General features: G+C 38.3%; 1 protein-coding gene across 3 annotated transcripts in view; it reads right to left on the bottom strand.

The window, feature by feature from the left end:
* The window catches only part of ZNF536 (zinc finger protein 536), a 292,886-nt gene that overhangs the window by 222,602 nt on the left and 51,406 nt on the right, over positions 1-18,878 (bottom strand). For all 3 annotated transcript variants that reach the window (XM_075073677.1, XM_032764180.2, XM_075073678.1), the window contains one exon: positions 4,101-6,266. In XM_075073677.1, coding sequence (XP_074929778.1) covers positions 4,101-6,264 — 2,164 coding nt within the window. In that variant the 5' untranslated portion in view covers positions 6,265-6,266. The remainder of the gene's footprint in view (positions 1-4,100; positions 6,267-18,878) is intronic.

Here is an 18,878-nt window from a genome sequence, read left to right as displayed (position 1 = left end):
GGAAAATTGTGTTCATCAGCTAACTCTGCTCAGTTACTAATTGACATTGCCAAATATTTTAAGAACAATTGGAATGCACAAGCAAAAAAATGAAGATCTTAATCCTCAGACTTAATTTTTTTTTTGCCTGTTTTGTTCACATTGAGCAGTTTGATAGCTATCAGCGAACTAAAAAAGGAGAAAGAAACAAAAAGGAAAAAAGTATCATATCACTGTCTGTCCTACGTCTATGCTGTGATGTCCAGTACAAAAGCTTTTTATGTGTTCTGTCAATGGACATAAATATGGGCAGAAACATATTGTGTAAGAAGAAATGCTCCTCAACAAAACAGAGATGTCTGAAAGATTCCAAAACAGCTGATCAAACAATTTGCACCAAAGTCAACATCAACTGCTAAACACAAGAATATGTGATTATATTTGACAGTACTTTATTTTCCTTTTTTAATCCCAGTGCTTTCCATTGATCATGTAACTTGGCCTACTTTATTTAATGAACTGGAGGGTCAGTGCATTCAATTACCCCTTTCATATTATCAAGACTTCAATTATCCCCACACCAAAATTATAGGAAAATGCAGAAGGTACTACCCTCCTGGATATAATGAACAGTATCATTTCTTACTACATTAAGTTTTAATTATATCATGCAGTAATTCCTAAGCAAAATCTGTATAAATAGAACTTTTATTTAAAATAAAACGTCCACAAACAAGACTGGACAACTACCTTACTTCAATGTGTTTCTACTATGATGCTGAAAGATTAATTTCTGTGGAATGCATGCAATTAGACAAGAACTATCCAAAAACATCACAAAATATGCATTGCTTTCTATATATGAAATAGCAGATATTTGTAGGCATGGTGGGGTTTTTTGTTTTGTTTTTTTAACAGTAGTTGTCCTTTGCATTGTATGAGGAGACAGAAATGAGAAAATTATGAGAAAGTCAAATCAAACAACAAAAAAGAGATAACAATGAAAAAAGACAGGGAAATGATCTGTGCGACTAGTTTTGTCCATTTCTGTTAGAAAGTATGACCTCTCAATTTGTCAAAGGTCCTGGTTTTAACAGTTGATCTTAAGCTTAGTTCTCAGCAGTTTGGAGAGCTAAAGAACAAACACATTTTCTGGTTCACTGGAGTCATTTTCACATGTTCACTGATTCAAACATTCTTTTACTCACATAACAAACAGCTGCATACCACATTAGCCCAGCCAGTGACAGTCACACATCTCTGCAATAACTGTTTGATTGCAAACTTGACCCTTTCTTCTTCTCAGCCTGAGCTAGACATTTTTAAACAGGCACTCCGTTCCCAATCCTTCTTTTGCAAAGAATTACATCAGATAACAAAGACTTCTCTGCCACTCATTGTAAGCCTTCTTCTGGAGATCTGTTCTAAGAGGCACTGTGTAAAAAGGTTTTTATGATGAATTCAGAACTACTATCATGTTAAGAGCACCAATTTATAAAGAAGAATTCATTGGTTAAGATCTGAAAAAATAGTTTCTCAGGCCCTACTGACCCAGTTTTCAACAAAAAAGAATCAAGTGATGCAAATTAAGTTTTGAGACATTGTTATACAGGCTGAGAAATTTGTAAAACTGTGTTTTGCTGTAATTTCTTAATAGGAGCCTCAATGACTACTTAATTCTTCATTACTTGAAAAATCTAGTTTCATTGTATTCTACAGGTTTATCCTTCACAGGCAATGATAAAATACACATATACAGTGATAAAACTCTTTCAATAGAAACGTTGCAGTAACATATTTAATTGTAGAGGACTAAAAATATTTGGACTTTGTTAATGTAAAACTCAATGCCATATTATTTTCATCTGATAAAGAAGTTCTCAAAATCCTTGCATCTATACATATGAAAATGTATATTATATTCACAAACTTTTCTCAGCTTTCATTGTAAGAGACTAAAGAAGACAATCAGAAATTAATCAACCAGCATGCATGATTAACAATATTCTCCAGTATAAAAGCCACAAGTTGTTATTGCACATATTTTGCTTCCATCTCTAAATGCATCAATGTAACAATCTCAGACATGAAAGTAAATGGTTTTAATAAGATGTCAAGTTTTAGTTAATAATAATTTTAAATTAATGGCAGCAGAGAGAACAACATTGCAATGTTATCTCTTGACTCTCAAACAATTCATGTAATGAACCAGAACATTTGGAATTTCAAAAACTCTACCTTTCAGGTGCCACAGCTTTTTTTTTAATTTTATTTTATTTTAAATTATTTAAGTCTTTGTTTAGTTCAATGTCATTCAGAAAACTCAGAAGTTCTGAGACTCTCTTCTTCTTGTTATCCTCTAAACCCAGGAAGGATTCTCAGAGAATTTTGCTAAATGATTTACGGATCAATTATTTCAAACCCAATTACGGTCATGCTCTTTACACTGAAACAAACATGATACTTTATATATTAAAAGGACAGCAAAAAAATATTTTTTTTTATAATGTTTAGGATTTTAACAAGTTGAAAAAAATAACTTTCTTTATCCTGACATATTTTCAATCCTCTTAAAACAACAGGAACAACTATGTATAGTATGAAATTAGCTCTTGCCTGTTACCCTTGTTCCTAAATAGCATTTTCTAATGTGTCTCACCAGTAATAAATTGTAAATGAGGCTATGACTCTAAAAGTAGACAGTGTGTTTCATGGGTATTTAAACAACAACATTAAGTACTATAGGAATCTGTGGAATGTGGAGTGCAGATTTATGTGTCTTAACAATTTCTTTACTGGTTTGTAATAGGTCTGCAAACTAACACTTTATTTTTATATTAATTTGGCCTTAGAAGTCAAGTATACTGGAGCATGACAAGAACAACAAAAATAAACTGGCATATACTTAATAACTGTAACAGTGAATTGCCTCCAATACTAAAATATTTATCGAAACTGGGAAAAAAAACTAAAAAGAATTACTCTCTACAGCCTGCTACCAGATCCTTAACAGTGGGCAACGTAATGCCTTAAGGTACCTCAAACTGTCTTTCATTTTCTGGACTTAATGGCTGATTGCAGAAATCAATGTTGCCATTAGTAACAGAGTATTTGTTATGGCATGATTTCCTCTGTTGTTAGCCTTGCAGAATGATTACAGCATTAGTAAGGTGCTTTCTTTATAAAGGGCTGAAGATATAACTTTCAATTTACTATCCATTAGTAAGTGGCTTTGGAAATATAGATGAGGCCAGAAATCTTACCTGTTATTACTTGGAGATTTTATTTCAGCAGTCATAGGCTAGTAACTTTAAAAATTGTACCAGGAAGCTCAATATTTTATAGACATCTTCAATGAAATATTTATCTGCTTTGCTATTTTATATACAGCAAGTTAACATGACATACAATGCAATTAAAAGGTTTCCGTTCAGTTTCTATTTTTCTTGTATTTTTCAAATACACATGGCATAAATGGAAGTATGCATACATGTTAAAATAAGTATATAAATGAAAATTATGTAAAAAAAACTAATAATGGATTTTATTTTATTTTTGTTCTAGTCAGCACAGTGACGTGGTGGCAGTGCACATCTCAGCTAAATAACTGAATTGGTTGGGGATTGGGACTAGACTGTCTCACTCAGGAGGGATGGTGGCCAATGAAATACACCCTTTGAGCTATAGCTTAAAAAAGTAGCTTGCTTCACCTTTCCACCTGGAGGCAATAGTAGTGTCTAGGAGAGAGAGCAGGGATACAACAGAGAAGCTTTAGAAACCCAGAGAAAAGGGTTCCCCAAGTGACACCCTCATTGGTGAAAGCACTGACCTTGTACACTGCCACCTGTGGCATAGCTGAAGAGATAGCTGAACGGCCAGGAAAAGTTTGCCCATGAAAAATATCCATCGGTGAAACGAGAATTTATTTTAAAAGTGAAGGGATTTTAAAAAAGAGAACCCGAAATACCACACTCTAGCACACAGCACCACAGCCCTGCAAAATATTAGGGAACTGTAAGTATGAACAACACTGGTAAATTGTATAAACTACTACATTATTGTCATTAAAACTATAGCAAGTAATTTCTCAGTCAAAACTGGTGATAGATAAGTTAGCATACCTGAAGAGGAAGGCGAGGAAGGATGTGGACTGTCTTCCTGTGCACTTCCTGTCTGTGAGAGACCCCCACCTACTCCACTTTCTTCAGTAATGTTAGAGGACCCTGGTGTTGTCGACCTGCTGACAGACTGAGACTCTTGATCACTTCCAGACCCACGTCGCTCATCGAGGTTACTTTGAATTATCTCTTCTTCTGCTTTTCTGTCTCTCTTGTGTACCCTGGAGTGAACAACAACTTGGTGGTATGTTCTAAAAACCCTTCCACAGTCAGGACACTCAGTTGGCTTTTCTTTCACATTTCCATGACTATGCATGTTATAATCAAGTCCCTGGTTCATACCATGTGACAAAAAATCTCGACTGCCTTCTAAAGGGTCTAGTTTGTTTGGCAAGTCTCTCTGATTGCCCATTTTAGTGCTGTGAACCAAATCAGCAGGCATTTTCTGCTTAGAGCCATCTGCTCCTACTAACACATACTCCCGCTTCTCCTTATCAAACATAACTCCAGCATTTGCCAAAGTGTCTTCATGGCTGCGCTGTATCTGCTGCTCTTTAGACAAAAAGCCATGTTCCATGGCCATTCCCCTTGCCATAAGCTGCCAGGCTTGATAGCTGTTTACTGGATCCATCTCTGCAGCCTTGGCAGCAGCCTGTAACCTTTCTATACAGCTGGATTTCAGAGGAGGCACCAGATTGAGACAGCCCAATAAAGAATGTTTATCCCCTTCAACAATACTGTGGCCAGAAATGGGTGAAAGGAGTTTCCCCAGAACTTCTCTCTCTTTCATAGGCAAATCTCCTTTGTTATAAATCTGATTTTGTTCACTTAAACTTGCTTTGTCTGGAGGAAGAAAGCCACTTTGCAAACATGATAGGTATCGTGAATACAAGTTTGCATGAGCTTCCTGTGACATACTGCTGATGGATACAGGTACTTCTGGATCACTAGGAGATTTATTCTTTACCGATAATTTATTCAGATGGACTTTCATGTGATTTTTAAGAAACCAAGGCTCTTTGAAACGCCTCCCACAAATCTGACAGCAGTGCTCAAAGGAATCTTTGTGCTTTCTCATGTGGCCTTTCAGGAACCAGGCTTGGCTAAATACTTGGCCACATACCTCACAGCGAAACTCATTGGTAGATTGTTCTCCATTCCCATTGGATCCCTGGCCTTGAGCTGACTCCGCAGTTATGTGAGCTTTCTCCACGTGACTAATCAGCTCCTCCTCCTGGGAGGCAGCAAAGTCACACAGAGTACACTTGTAAGGCTTGTGCAGGATCCTTATGTGTCTGTCCAGCTCTTCCCGCTTCTTAAATTTTCCTTTGCAAAATGTGCATCTGAACCCAGCAGTCTGAGCCACTACTTCTTCCTGGACACTCACAGGCTTTGGAGAGGGGACAGGGTTCGAAATATCAGGTGTGCTGTGATTAGCTGGCACAGACAAATTACAGTTTGCCAGAGGTGTTGGCTGAGAATGCTGCTGTGCTTTCACATCAGGTCGTGGCTGCAAAAGGCTGCTTTTCATCTGCTTGTCTCGCAGAATCGCCCTCTCCTCCAGCTCGTGTAAAAGCCGGTTTTCTTCTCGGACTCTTCCACGGCCTTTGCCAAGATTTCCAAGTTTGTGAGTACGTAGGTGAATCTTCAGGTTGCCTTTCTGAGCTGCTCTATGGTCACAGTACGGACACTTAAATGGTTTCTCTCCAGTGTGAGTGCGCATGTGGAGAGATAGGATGCTATTAAACCGAAAGCGTTTCCCACAGAGGGGACATGGATACTTTCTGTTCTTCCTGGCATCATCTTCGATATCACTCATCTGAGACATGATCCCAAGGTTTTGTCCATTTAAAAACTGTTGCAGATCCACTCTTCCATTCAAACTGGTGTCAACTTCTCTATTGAGCTGATTTGCTAACAGTGCCATCTGACTGCTGATTGGCTGATTTGCTATAGCCACGTGACTTTTCTCTTCTAGTGGTGCTGATGCCTTCTCCTCAGTATTCTGCCTGTTTTGAAGTTCTGGAAAGGCATGACTGAGCTGTGAAGTTATCTGATGCAGCTTCTGGCTCATTGAATACTGGCCATTAAGTATGGTACTGTTGAGATGGGCATCAGCTTCTGATACAGCTGAAGAAACACCAAGGCACAAACTAGCTTCCTCCATCCCTGAAAATAAGGAGATAGTTTAGATTTGTACTACAAAATAGTTATAAGCAGTGAATCAACTATATCTTCGGACATATTATTTTCATTTTATGTTTAACCTACACATAGTAATGCAAAGGAATTATAGTAGAAAACAATAAAAAGTATATTAAATGCTAATTATACTATACAGTTGTGATATTTGTTCTTAATTATATAATGCCTTCATTGTACTGTATGTTTACTGATTTAAATTATTAATTAGTATTTTAAAATAGCATGTTGACAGTTTCAATATCTAATTATTAAAGGGATGGCATAAGCTTTCAATGTCTCCTGTTGTATTTCCTGTGAAACTGCACCTGTTTACATTTTCAATCTATAGAAAAAGAAAGGTTATGCATCTCTCCTATTTCCATTTTAAAAAGCACAAACAGAAAACAAAAAGTAACTTTCAGTTCTATTAGCCATTTTCAATATATTACACATTCCACAATGAGAAAAATAGTTTTATGATTTGACAAAAAACGACGACGACGAAGGCATGATATTTACTGGTATACAATAAAACAAGATAATGATTTTTGGAAAAAATAAAGTAAAGGACAAGCTTTAGAACAATAAAAGGGATTTTGCTTCAGTCAACAAAAAGTGCAGTAATATCTCATTAAGCTGATTAGTATGCTGCTTAGAAACAGTACTAGGTGCTGTAACACATGATTATAATCATAAAAATCCTTCAGTGTTTGCAAGTAAGCATTAACGAGGTATATTAAATTTTAAGGAGACTGCGACTAGCAGCTTTGTAAACCTCTGAGATTAAGATTTAACCCTTCTGTTACAAGACATTGTTTTTTGTCATTTAAACCGTGGCCATCAAAAAAAATGCATACATTATCTTTTGTCAAATCTTTTAATTCATTGTTGAGACCCTTCAGATTTCAGTTCTTGGAAAAACTTTAAATTTATAAAGAAAGACCTCTGTCCTTCGATGGGTAAGATATGTGATTTAAGGGACTTTGATTTGTTTTAAAGAGTTCTCTTACAGAACTAGATAAAACCAATTAAAATCAAGGGAAGGTGCTACAGGAAATATCAACAAATTTAAGTATTTTAAATAACTTTCCCAATACACAGTAATGAGCACAAATAGTACCTTCAGTAATGAGTACTGCAGAAAATTAGAACTCAAAGCTGTTTGTTAAACACAAGTGCTCAGTGCTGGTCTGCATAATTGTCCATAATAATATTCTATTTTTGCCACATTCTCTAGTCTATTCAGAAATAATGTATCTATAATATACTATTTAAAAATTTTTTTTACGTTAATGACTTTTGAACAATAAGAAACTATAAGGTCAGATGCAAACATACTGAAGATCTGTCTTATTTACACATATAATTTGACATTTTTCTCCACCATAAAATTACCAAATTCCATGACTTCTTACTGAATAGTTATTTAATTGATTCAACTTATTTTCATGTCCGGACACAGAAACTTATGCACCAGGCTTGCTGCAAAGGCAACATATTCAGCCCAGGTTAAGACCAAACCTCATGTTGTTTTATAATGGCCACTTGCCAGACAATCTGAGGCCCAGATCTGGCAAATACTTAAGATGTTTGTAACTGTGGTCATGGGAGTAGTTCCATAGACTTCAATGGGACAACTCTTGTAAGCAAACTTATACATGTGCTTAAGTATTTGCAAGATCAGAGTCTAAGAGAAGCCTGGTTGGTGTCCATAGGGAGGCCTGTTTGGTTTTCCTTGACAGGATGACTGATGTTGAGATTAAGATTTTATAAGAGAAAAAGAGGAAATATACATTGACATATATTAAAGATGAGCCTGAACCACAAAGTTCATGCTTGTATCCAGATCAGAACTTCTCCAAAGTTCAGTGGTGTTCAGATCCAGGGATTGTGTTTGGGCCCATTTCTAGCATTCAGCACTATTTATAAATAAATACACCTCTACGCCGATATAACGTGACCCGATATAACATGAATTCGGATATAACACAGTAATGCAGTGCTCCGAGGGGGTGGGGCTGTGCACTCCGGTGGATCAAAGGAAATTCGATATAATGTGGTTTCACCTATAACACGGTAAGATTTTTTGGCTCCCAAGGACAGTGTTATATCGAGGTAGAGGTGTACATAGATTAGATGTAGAAGTATGTAATACACATGATACTTAGCACTTACACTCTGTACAGCAGTGTTTTACTCCTATATAAATTAGCAGCACTTCTGAGTTCTCTATAGGTAATCCTCTCATAGATGACAAAACAAATTCAGAGCAATTCAAGTGTCACTGAAGACTGCATAGTAAATGAATGGAATTCCTGGCTCCCATGCTGGGTTCAATCCACTAGATCACAGGTACACAGAATTAGAAATGTGAATGGGAGCAAGCATTTTTATTATTTGCTTTTCTATTAAATCTAATTTTGACCCTACATTCCTTGTACACCTCCTTCAAATCAGCTATTTTCTGTTTGAAATTTCTTGTGTTTCTTTCCAGCTGGAGGTGATTTTTCCCCCAGGTTTGAGGTTAATCAGAGAAGGTATCTTGGAGACATGAGAATTTGAAAATCCAGGAGATTATTTTGAAGAGTCTTCTTAGAATGTCATTTTTTCTAAAAACAGCTTGATCTATACACTCCAAGTTTGCTTTATTCAGTTGACCTCAATGGGAATTGGTGCCCTTAAGTTTTTTCAGGAAGACTATGCGGCTAATTTTAGCATTATCCCTTATCAAAGTTTGAAAACTCTGTCAAGATTCCAGTGGTGTTTATTAATACTGATGGTTAGCACTAAGTATCATTTCTAACCTAGGGTGTTGGACTTGATTTTGTTTTATATTTGTTTGAGGTTTATGCAATTTTGTAGTATTTTTCCTCAAAGATGGACTTAAAAAAAAAAAAAAAACTTGTAGCAACTACAGTTGAAAAGTTGAAAGCTTGTCAGTGATTTTTCCTAAAAAATTCAATGTATTGTTGAGCTTCTCACCATCAGCTGTCCAGCCCATATCAACAGCACACCTTACCCTCTTTTTCCCTACTAAAAAACAAGGCTATTTCAAGGCTTTCTCCTGGTTGCTAATATGTTCATATATACACATTTCCCACCAGGGAGGGCATGATGCTAGGCTTCGAATATTTGATATTTTTCTTAACCCCTCAGCTCCTGAAGTCAAATGATTAGGTGAGAAATGTAGCTTTCCAGGGAAGGGGTTGTTTATTTTTGGAGAAATATGTTTCTAGCCCTCATGGTCACAGAGTCATGCTTGAAAATGTGATTTGAGTGCACCTAAAGGGTCAGAAAAGAAAAGGCTACTACAAAGAACACAAAACTTATTATTGATTTAAAATGTCATATTTTTTAAACCAATGTCATGATTGTTTGAGACCTGACTCATTGCTTTTGAATGCTTGGGTCTGGCAATACCTACAGGTACAGGTGAAATCTTCATCTCACTCTGTTTTTCATACAATCCAAATTCCCGGAAGATCCCTTCCCAGAGTGTAAGCAGGATCATTTTACATAGGCCACAAAACCGGAGGTAACAGAGGATCCCAGGAGAAGAACAGAATTCTATCTCCTGTGGAGGGCAGTAAATGCTGCTGCTCCCCTCACTGGAAAGATTTGGGCAGGAGGAGTAACAAGCATAGCTGGGGAGATGGAGGCAGGTAGCAGAGCAATGGAAAGGAACGAGAAGAGAGCCACTGAGTCATTACTCTTCTCACAGCGTAGGATGGGGAGCCTGGAGCAGAGGACCCAGTCACCAGAGGTGCCACAGGCTTCCTGTGCACTGAGGAAGTTCCTGTTGGAGCTGCCAGGAAGACCATATCCTGTGCTGCCCTCTCAAGCCAGTAATTTGATTTTACGGTCTATCTGTTGATGACAGGAGATGCTCCAACACTCACTCCATATTCAGCTCTGCCCACAGGAAGACACTTTACGACTGGGTGCCCTGCCCACCTCCTGGGGAAGAGAAGCCAATCAGGGCTACTATAGGAGACAGGCAGAATTCTTAGCTTAGTACCTAACTGAAGTACTGCGGTGTAGTTTATTCATCACAACTTAAGGGCAGTTTCCAGTGCAGTTAAGAGAATAGAATGAACAGTTCCCAGAGGTAAAAGACCTGGGATTTTGGTGATGGGCCTTGGGGTAGGGTGAGACCTTTTGGACTTCGTGGGCTAAGGTTGGAACCTTGTAGCCCTGCTGCACCCTCTGTCCCTCTTGTGGTGGGTGTGGGAGAGTGAGATAGTGGTAGAAAGAACTAAGTCCTGGGGGATAAACAGAGGAGAGCCTACCCCACGTTATTGGTTAAATGATAAGGAGCCCTGTAAAGCTAGCACTAGTTACAGGTGATATGGTAAAGAATCATGTAACCACTGCAGTGTAACTAATTAAATGCCTGGTGGTGGGAAGCGCCTCTCCCCTATGTTAAAATTTAATAAAAGGTGTCGCCTGCCACTTATTTACATGCATGTGTCTGTCCTCATTTTGCTACTGGGGTTTACATCAACTCAGCCTGCATCTATATGCAGTAGAGAAACAACACCCTCCCTCATCTATCATTCCACTCATTAGAGAACTCAAACAAATCCATCCAACTAAAAACCCCATTCTTCCTGCCTTATCCATTGTCCACATAAACTGCTAGGAATGAATCCTCCAGAAACTGCCCTTTGCAGTTTTGTTCCACCTACACTATTCTAATTGGCCACTAAAGCCCAAGTCACACGTAACTGGAGTTTCAACTGAATGAAACATATCATGAAAATTGTCTGCTTTCAACAAGAAACCTCAACTTTTCATTAAAAAACATATCATAAAGTTCCAAACATTTCAATTTGGAAATGTTGACGGTGCCCCATGCCTCCATTCTCTTCTACAGCCTGGGATCTACAGCCAGACTAGATCTGTTAAGAAGCACTGGAGTGACTCAGCAACAGAGGCGGCCATGGAGCACCATGGGAAATGTAGTCGAACAAGGGCACTTGACTGATAGATGGGAATAGGGGCATAAGACACCTGAACTACAACTCTGATGAGGCACTGTGGCTGCATTTCTGAATACAAATTTGTATTTTTTATTTTGGGCTGGAATTTTTCAGTTTTCAATTTTTCACCAAGCAGCTCAAATGGTAAGGCATTTTTGTAGTATGTATTAAACTGCCACTAGATAGATTAGATAAACAAGGAATGGAAACTGAGGATCCGAGTTGAGGCTGGTTGTTGAACTTCAAGTTTCCTGGCTTTCAAACTTCTGTTTTGTTTTGTTTTTAAATATACACTATTGCAATATACCTATGGGCCTGACCTTACTCACATTAAAGTCGTAGGAAGTTTTGCCATCAACTGCAGCAGGCGCAGGATCAAGCCTGATGTTTTTTGAAGTTAGTTAATATATGTTTATAAACTCAACTTTATCTCAAAAAATAAAAAGATAAAAGTTTTGTTAAGAAATATATGAGCCTTTCCACTAATTTGTTTCAACTGAGCATGTTCTTGGTTTTCTGAAACCAACAAATTCGGGAAGACTGACAAGGAAAGTTGATTCCTGTAATACTTACAGCCTAATTCTCCAAACCAGAAGTGTTCATCTAAGCATACAAAATTTCTGCGTGCCTACCTAACCAAAATAAAAATGGAATTTCAGACATTTTAAAATTCATCCATTGTAAAGTTTGTGTTCATATATTGTGTTTGCCCTTTTTGACTCTAACAGTCTTTAACTCTAACATTCCAGTTGATTGAGGATGAATTCTGGTATTGTCTTTGATGAAATCTTCTTTATTTACAAAGAATATATAAAGTCCTGATTCTCCAAATGCAGGAAGAACCAAAACTATGGAATAGCTTCTTTGTGTACAGCCCCAAGCCTTTTTAGCCAGCACCAGACCCAAAAGTGCTTTCTTTAGCTTCTGCCAAGGTCATAGTGTTTTTATAGGTGCAGCTGAGATTTCTTCAGGCTGTTTCTATCATTCTCTGGTTCTGTGTTCTCACACATACACACAAAACTGAGCCAAAAGCCCTTTCTTCCATGCAGTCCAAAACTCCTGAGTGGGTTCATATAATCTCTTTTTTCTTAGGTGGAGGCTTGTGACTAATTTATCCTTAGAGTTGTGTTATCTGAAGGGTGTATTCACACCCATCAATCTGAATGAGGTTTAAACTCAAACCATGATGAGGTTTCATCCTGCTCATAAAAACATTACACAAAGACACTCAATACTTCTTTTAGCATGAGATTTTCCATTCCAACCATAAGATAATACTAAGAATGCTTAATTACAGGAACTAAAATTAAGAAAGTCAATCTTCGTTTGTTGAAAGTTGCTTAGTAAAATTTTTGACTTCTGTCTAAATTATTCTGTCATACTCAGAGTCCTCTCCTATCCTTCCAATTTAGCAATGCATATAGCATGTTGGCAAACTGACCATAGCCTGTTCTGTAATTCTACAAGGACTTGGCTCCACTAGTCCTTAAAAGAATCTTGCTTCCTGTCTATATATAAAGTAGATTAAATGAAAGTGAGTCCCCTAGTCCTGGATGCTGAATTCTAACCATGTTGTATGCTAGAGAACAACTGATTTTCCAGCATATGTTGCAATAGATGCCATATATGACTAAGCAGGATTGAGCCCTGATTAACGAGCTAATGAAAATGTGAGATGATGGGAGTTTTCTACTTGAGCTGTACAATTTCCTATTTCCATGCTGAGGGTACTCTCAGTTTATGAAACCCACTCTGGATACATGCATTATCAAAATACTCTCTCATCTTTCATACAAAGGTACAGTGAGCCATTCAATTGCCTTTGATGGTGCTAATAGCTATTTTGATTTCATTCACATTTTTGCCCTCCAGACTTTTTTCTGTGATATCAATAACTAAAATTCTGACTTTAACCATTTCAATTGAGTACACAGATTATATTTAAGTATTTGAAATGGATTACTGGAATTTAAAACAATGATGACACCAGAAATGCCTGTCACCACAGTACACAATAATTTAACATGAAAAGCCTGGTTTTCTTCTGCTGGAATCAAAACCTTCCATCCCCCCAGATAATAAATAGTTTTAAAAAATATAGCTTTAGTCTTTGAAAACAGAATGAACCAAGTTCAGCTATCAGTTCATTCCTGTTGAATGGTGAACCACTATAGCATTCCCATTTTCACCATACTAGAGAAAATTGCAATTTTAAAATTTTTGCTGTGATGTTGTTATATCTCAGATAAGGCTAGTCAAAAGAGCCACAAAGCAAAGTAATGGATTACCAACTCACATGTTTAAATGTAATGCTCTTTCAGGCCCTGATCCTGTAAGCACTTACATGTGCATAAAAGTACTCACAACTGTATAAGCATTTTTAGGATTTAGCCCTTAGAACAGGCCTGCACAACATATGGCTCGCGGGCTGCATGCGGCCCACGGAGGCTCACTGTGCGGCCCGCAGCGGGGAATCAAAGGGCTCTGGGCTGCCCGCAGCCGCGGGGAGCCCAGAGCCCTTTAAACCCCAGCCACAGCCAGGATTCAAAAAGCTCTGAGCTGCCCACAGCGGTGGGAAGCCCAGAGCCCTTTAAATCCCAGCCACGGCCGGGATTCATAGGACTCTGGGCTGCCCGCAGCAGCGGGGAGCCTAGAGCTCTTTAAATCTCAGCCGCAGCCGGGATTCAAAGGGCTCTGGGCTGCCGGCAGCGGCAGGGCTCTGGGCTGCCCACCGCTCAGGCAGCCCAGGGCCCTTCGAGTCCCGGCTGTGGCTCCAGCGGATGGGCTGGGGCTGGGATTTAAAGGGCTCGGCTCCTCAGTGGCAGGAGCTCTGGGCCCTTTAAATCCCTGCCCCAGTCCCGCAAAGCTCCGGGTTCCCCCAACTGCTGGAGCCCCGGGCCCTTTAATTTGCCCCTGACAGCTCCCAGTCACCTCTTCAGCTGGGAGCCCCTGGTTGATTTAAAATCAAGTATCACCTCCCCACCCCCAACCTTCCTTTTTGGCCCACAGCTGTTTTGGTGGGGCGGCGCTGGGGAAGGAGGGTTTGTTTTTGCAGGGCTGGGCGGTACTGGGGCTGGGTGTTTCTGCGGGGCCGGGAGGTCCTGGGAGTGGCAGGGGTGTTTCCGCAGGGCTGGGTAGTTTCAGCCCTCAGCTGTTTTCTTTGGAGTAATGTGGCCCTCGCTGCTTTACGAGTTGTGCAGGCCTGCCTTAGAATTTATTTCTTCCACTAGAAATATTCTTGTAAGTGTATCTTACACATCTGGTCAATTGACAAATTCTAGATAGTCAGCTGTAGATTGCTTTGATTCTAAGTGACTCATAAACAAGTATCATTGAGGTAACTTTACAGAATACAACTGAATTTGTATTAAATATTGTTCTTAATGTGGTAGCTGAAACTGTTTAACTAAGGTTGTTATAAGCATAATATACTCTTGTTAAGAAATAGAGAACACCAGACTACTGAACCTTTTCAGGGTCATTAAACAGCTGTAAACATTATTACAAAAATAAACCAGAGATTTCATGCTTACATTTTAGCCCAGAGCTTGGTGTGCTGAGCAAGTACATTTTTTTTCATCTTTTTTCATCTTTTACAATCAACGCTGGTGACATTTGGGCATCCAAACAAATTACATCACAAATATTACTGAGGGTGGGTAGGATACTGAGTGGTTTATTTGCCAGATGATTAATACATAAACAGTAGGGCAGTGTGGTTGACCTATTCTTCTTTGACTGATTTGTAGGCAATACTAAAAGATATCGCTGGAAATAGTTAAATCTTAACAGAAATGTGTGTGGCAGGGGGGTTGTTTATATTTAAAACTATCATTACGCTACTATCCAATCTGATAGAACACAAAAAACATTAAGCCAGGTTTTGTTCTCATTTATACCCATTTAAAACTTCATGCACTTCAGTGTAGTTACTCCAGATTTTCACTGGGGTGAGAATCTTGCTCTGGGTGTTTCATTTTTTTTCTAATGTAATTAGATTTTAGAAATATGGGGGCAAGAGGATATTCTTGCAAAATGCAAAGAAAGCATTGATTTTCAAGATAGGTTAGTTTTATTTAATTATGGAAAAGTTATTAAAACCCATTATAGTAATGCGGTGATTGCGCAACTAGGTCAGTGAAGTTTGAGAATGGAGACTGATCTGCAAATTTATTGGGACTGATACCAATCTTCCAATACTAAAAAATCAATAGTATCATGAAAACAAAAGAAAACATATGACAAAACTACAGGCTAGATTTTTTAGCACTCATTAACCAAACTCTTCACTGAGTTCAGTTGGTGTTCTGCTTTAAAAATGATGTTACAATATGACCCTATGCTTCCAGGATTATTTCCAAATATTAGAGAGTAAATACAATAAGGGGTTACCTTAAAAATTAGATTCAGTAACAAAACCAGAAAGAACTTTTATGAGGCTACATATTTTTTTTCATTCTGAACTGGGAAGACCATTTAGTTTCTAAAATACTGTAGGTTACTTTCTAGTTTGCGAGGCATTTTGAACCTTAACTGACAAGTGAAGGATTATCAGACAATCTTGATCGTAGTTTATAAACCTCAGTATTTTATAAGACATTGAGAGAGGAGGAGAGGTATTTATAAATCTGACTCTAACACTACAACAGAAAGATTAGAAGAATGCAGAAAGTTGTTTCATTTATTGTTACCTTGCATGTGACTTAGCAAAATCTCCTTTTCCCATGAATTTATTCTATTTTATTGTGTGTATATTTTAAAAGGTAGGATCCAAACACAAGAAAGATAAATAATTGGTGCTGAAAGTTCAGTAACTCAAAAACATTTTTCAGAAATCCTGTTCTGTTGCGTGTTATTGGTTGTTTTTTTGGGAGGGTTTGTTTGTTTTCTCAGGAGAAAGATGCATAAAACTTTTTTTTGAGTTCATAAGCAACCCATTCACATTTTAATTAATTTTCAGTAATTTATTTTCACAAAAATTATCATAATGACACCAAGATTCAAAACTGGACTGAATTTGTGCAATGGTCAATGAAACTGAAGTTTTGTTTTTTGTTTTGTCTTTTCATAAATGCATTTACTTTTACTTCAATATCATTCAGAATGTGAAAGACTGTTTTAATTCTCCCCAGTTTGGGCAACCTCTTGCAGCAGATATCTGATAATTCAGTTCAACTGATTTATCTAAAACAGGGTAGAATAGCCTTGAAATTAAGCTTGTAATGCCCCAACTTTAATATTATATAGTAAAAAGAAAAACTCCAGGAGTTATTGCAAAGTTTATAAATTATTTCCACTTCATCATGTTTTATACATTTTGTGACCACAGAAAGTTAGGTGTTTTAAATTCTCTATTATCATCTGAGGACACTATGCTGTTGAAAGAAGACCTGTAAACCTACAGTACTGTTAACTACAAAAACAACAAGGAGTCCAGTGGCACCTTAAAGACTAACAGATTTATTTGGGCATAAGTTTTCATGGGTAAAAAATCACTTCTTCAGATGCATGGAGTGAAAATTACAGATGCAGAAATAATATACTGACACAAGCATCAAGCATTCTTAAAACTACAATACCCACAGATTGACAGAGTGAGACGAGTACCCAGAAATCACCTACTACAGGACAGGCCCAACAAGGAAAATAACAGAACACCACTGGCCATCACATACAGCCCCCAGCTAAAACCTCTCCAGCACATAATCAACAATCTACAACCTATCCTGGAAAACGATCCCTCACTCTCACAGACCTTGGGAGGCAGGCCAGTCCTTGCTTACAGACAACCCCCCAACTTGAAGCAAATACTCACCAGCAACTACACACCACACGACAGAAACACGAACTCAGGAACCAACCCAGGTAGCAAACCTCATTGCCTACTCTGTCCCCATATCTACTCTAGCGACACCATCAGAGGACCCAGTCACATCAGCCACACCACCAAGGGCTCATTTACCTGCACGTCTACTAATGTTATATTTGCCAGCAATGCCACTCTGCCATGTACATTGGCCAAACCGAACAGTCCCTACATAAAAGAATAAATGGACACAAATCGGACATCAGGAATGGTAACATACAAAAGCCAGTAGGAGAACACTTCAATCTTCCTGGACATTCTATAAACAGATTTTAAAGCTATATTTCAACAAAAAAACTTCAGAAACAGACTTCAAAGAGAAACCGCAGAACTAAAATTCATTTGCAAATTTAATACCATTAATCTGGGCTTGAGTAGGGACTCGAAGTGGCTGGCTCATTAAAAAAGCAGCTTTGCCTCTCCTGGAATTGATACCTCATCAGTTATTGGGAGTGGACTACATCCGCCCTGACTGAATTGGCTCTGTTAACACTGGTTCTCCACTTGTGAGGTAACTCCCTTCTCTTCATGTGTGAGTATGTAATGCCTGCATCTGTAATTTTCACTCCATGCATCTGAAGAAGTGGTTTTTTTACCCACGAAAGCATATGCCCAAATAAATCTGTTAGTCTTTAAGATGCCACCGGACTCCTTGTTGTTTTTGTGGATACAGACTAACACGGCTAACTCCTGACACTTGAGTACTGTAACTGATTATATTATCTCAATATACACGTAGTATAGACTCAATCCTACAGTCCTGACACAAGCAAACTGCTACTAAAGGCAAATGTAATTTTCGCTTGGTCAGGACAGTAGAATAGTGCCCCACGTCCTTAGAATTTTAAGGGGATGAACAGAAAAGAGTTAAGACCACAAAACTCAATTCCCCTAAATTTAAAAACAATTTAAATCTAAGCACAATTGACTACAGCACTGTGTTGCTCATTTTATTTCCATTTCATAGAGGGTTTAGGATTTGATTTTGTGCAAAACTAAATATAATGTAAAATGCACATATGCAACATAGATCAAAGTATGACTGATTGTGAAATATTCATACAAGATAGCTCAGCGAGATTTTGTTCACAGGGGCACCTGTCAGGAGCATAAGCTTGGATACAAATCATCAAAAAAGTACATGAAATCATTATTAAAATCCAGGCATACAATCAGATAGTCAGTTGTCTGAAACTACTGGACTGTAGCCAGCACACTGGCTCAACAGACTAATGCTTTAGTCTTTCCAGCTCCTCAGGGCCCTAGTTCAGTTCCTCCAGCTACTGGTCAGGTCAACTGTCTGTACCTGGCACTGACTTCCCTGGCATTTAATTCTAGGAGTAAAGCAAAAAAACAAGGGAGTCCATAAGTTCCCTTTGACCTAAGCTGCAGAAACATCTGCTGGTTGAGTCATGAGCTGCTTCTTGGCCAAGTTGAACAGTAACCGATCCTGTTGTGGATCAACTCTCTCAGCAGTAGGTGTCACTGCAATAAATAGATCGATTTCAAGAGACAGAGATACATATTCCCAATGAAAATGCATAAACAGAATATCTCTGAGCAAACAAGATGTTTTGAAATAGGTGTATTTGCCCATTTAGATGATTTTTACCTCGATTTCAGTAAGGCGTTTGACACGGTTCCGCATGGGGAACTGTTAGTTAAATTGGAAAAGATGGGGATGAATATGAAAGTTGTAAGGTGGATAAGGAACTGGTTAAAGGGGAGACTCCAGCGGGTCGTACTGAA

Source organism: Chelonoidis abingdonii, chromosome 19 (assembly GCF_003597395.2).
Source record: "Chelonoidis abingdonii isolate Lonesome George chromosome 19, CheloAbing_2.0, whole genome shotgun sequence".
NCBI lineage: Eukaryota > Metazoa > Chordata > Testudines > Testudinidae > Chelonoidis > Chelonoidis abingdonii.
Note: the sequence above shows the minus strand (reverse complement) of the source record. Positions and strands in the feature narration are given on the sequence as shown.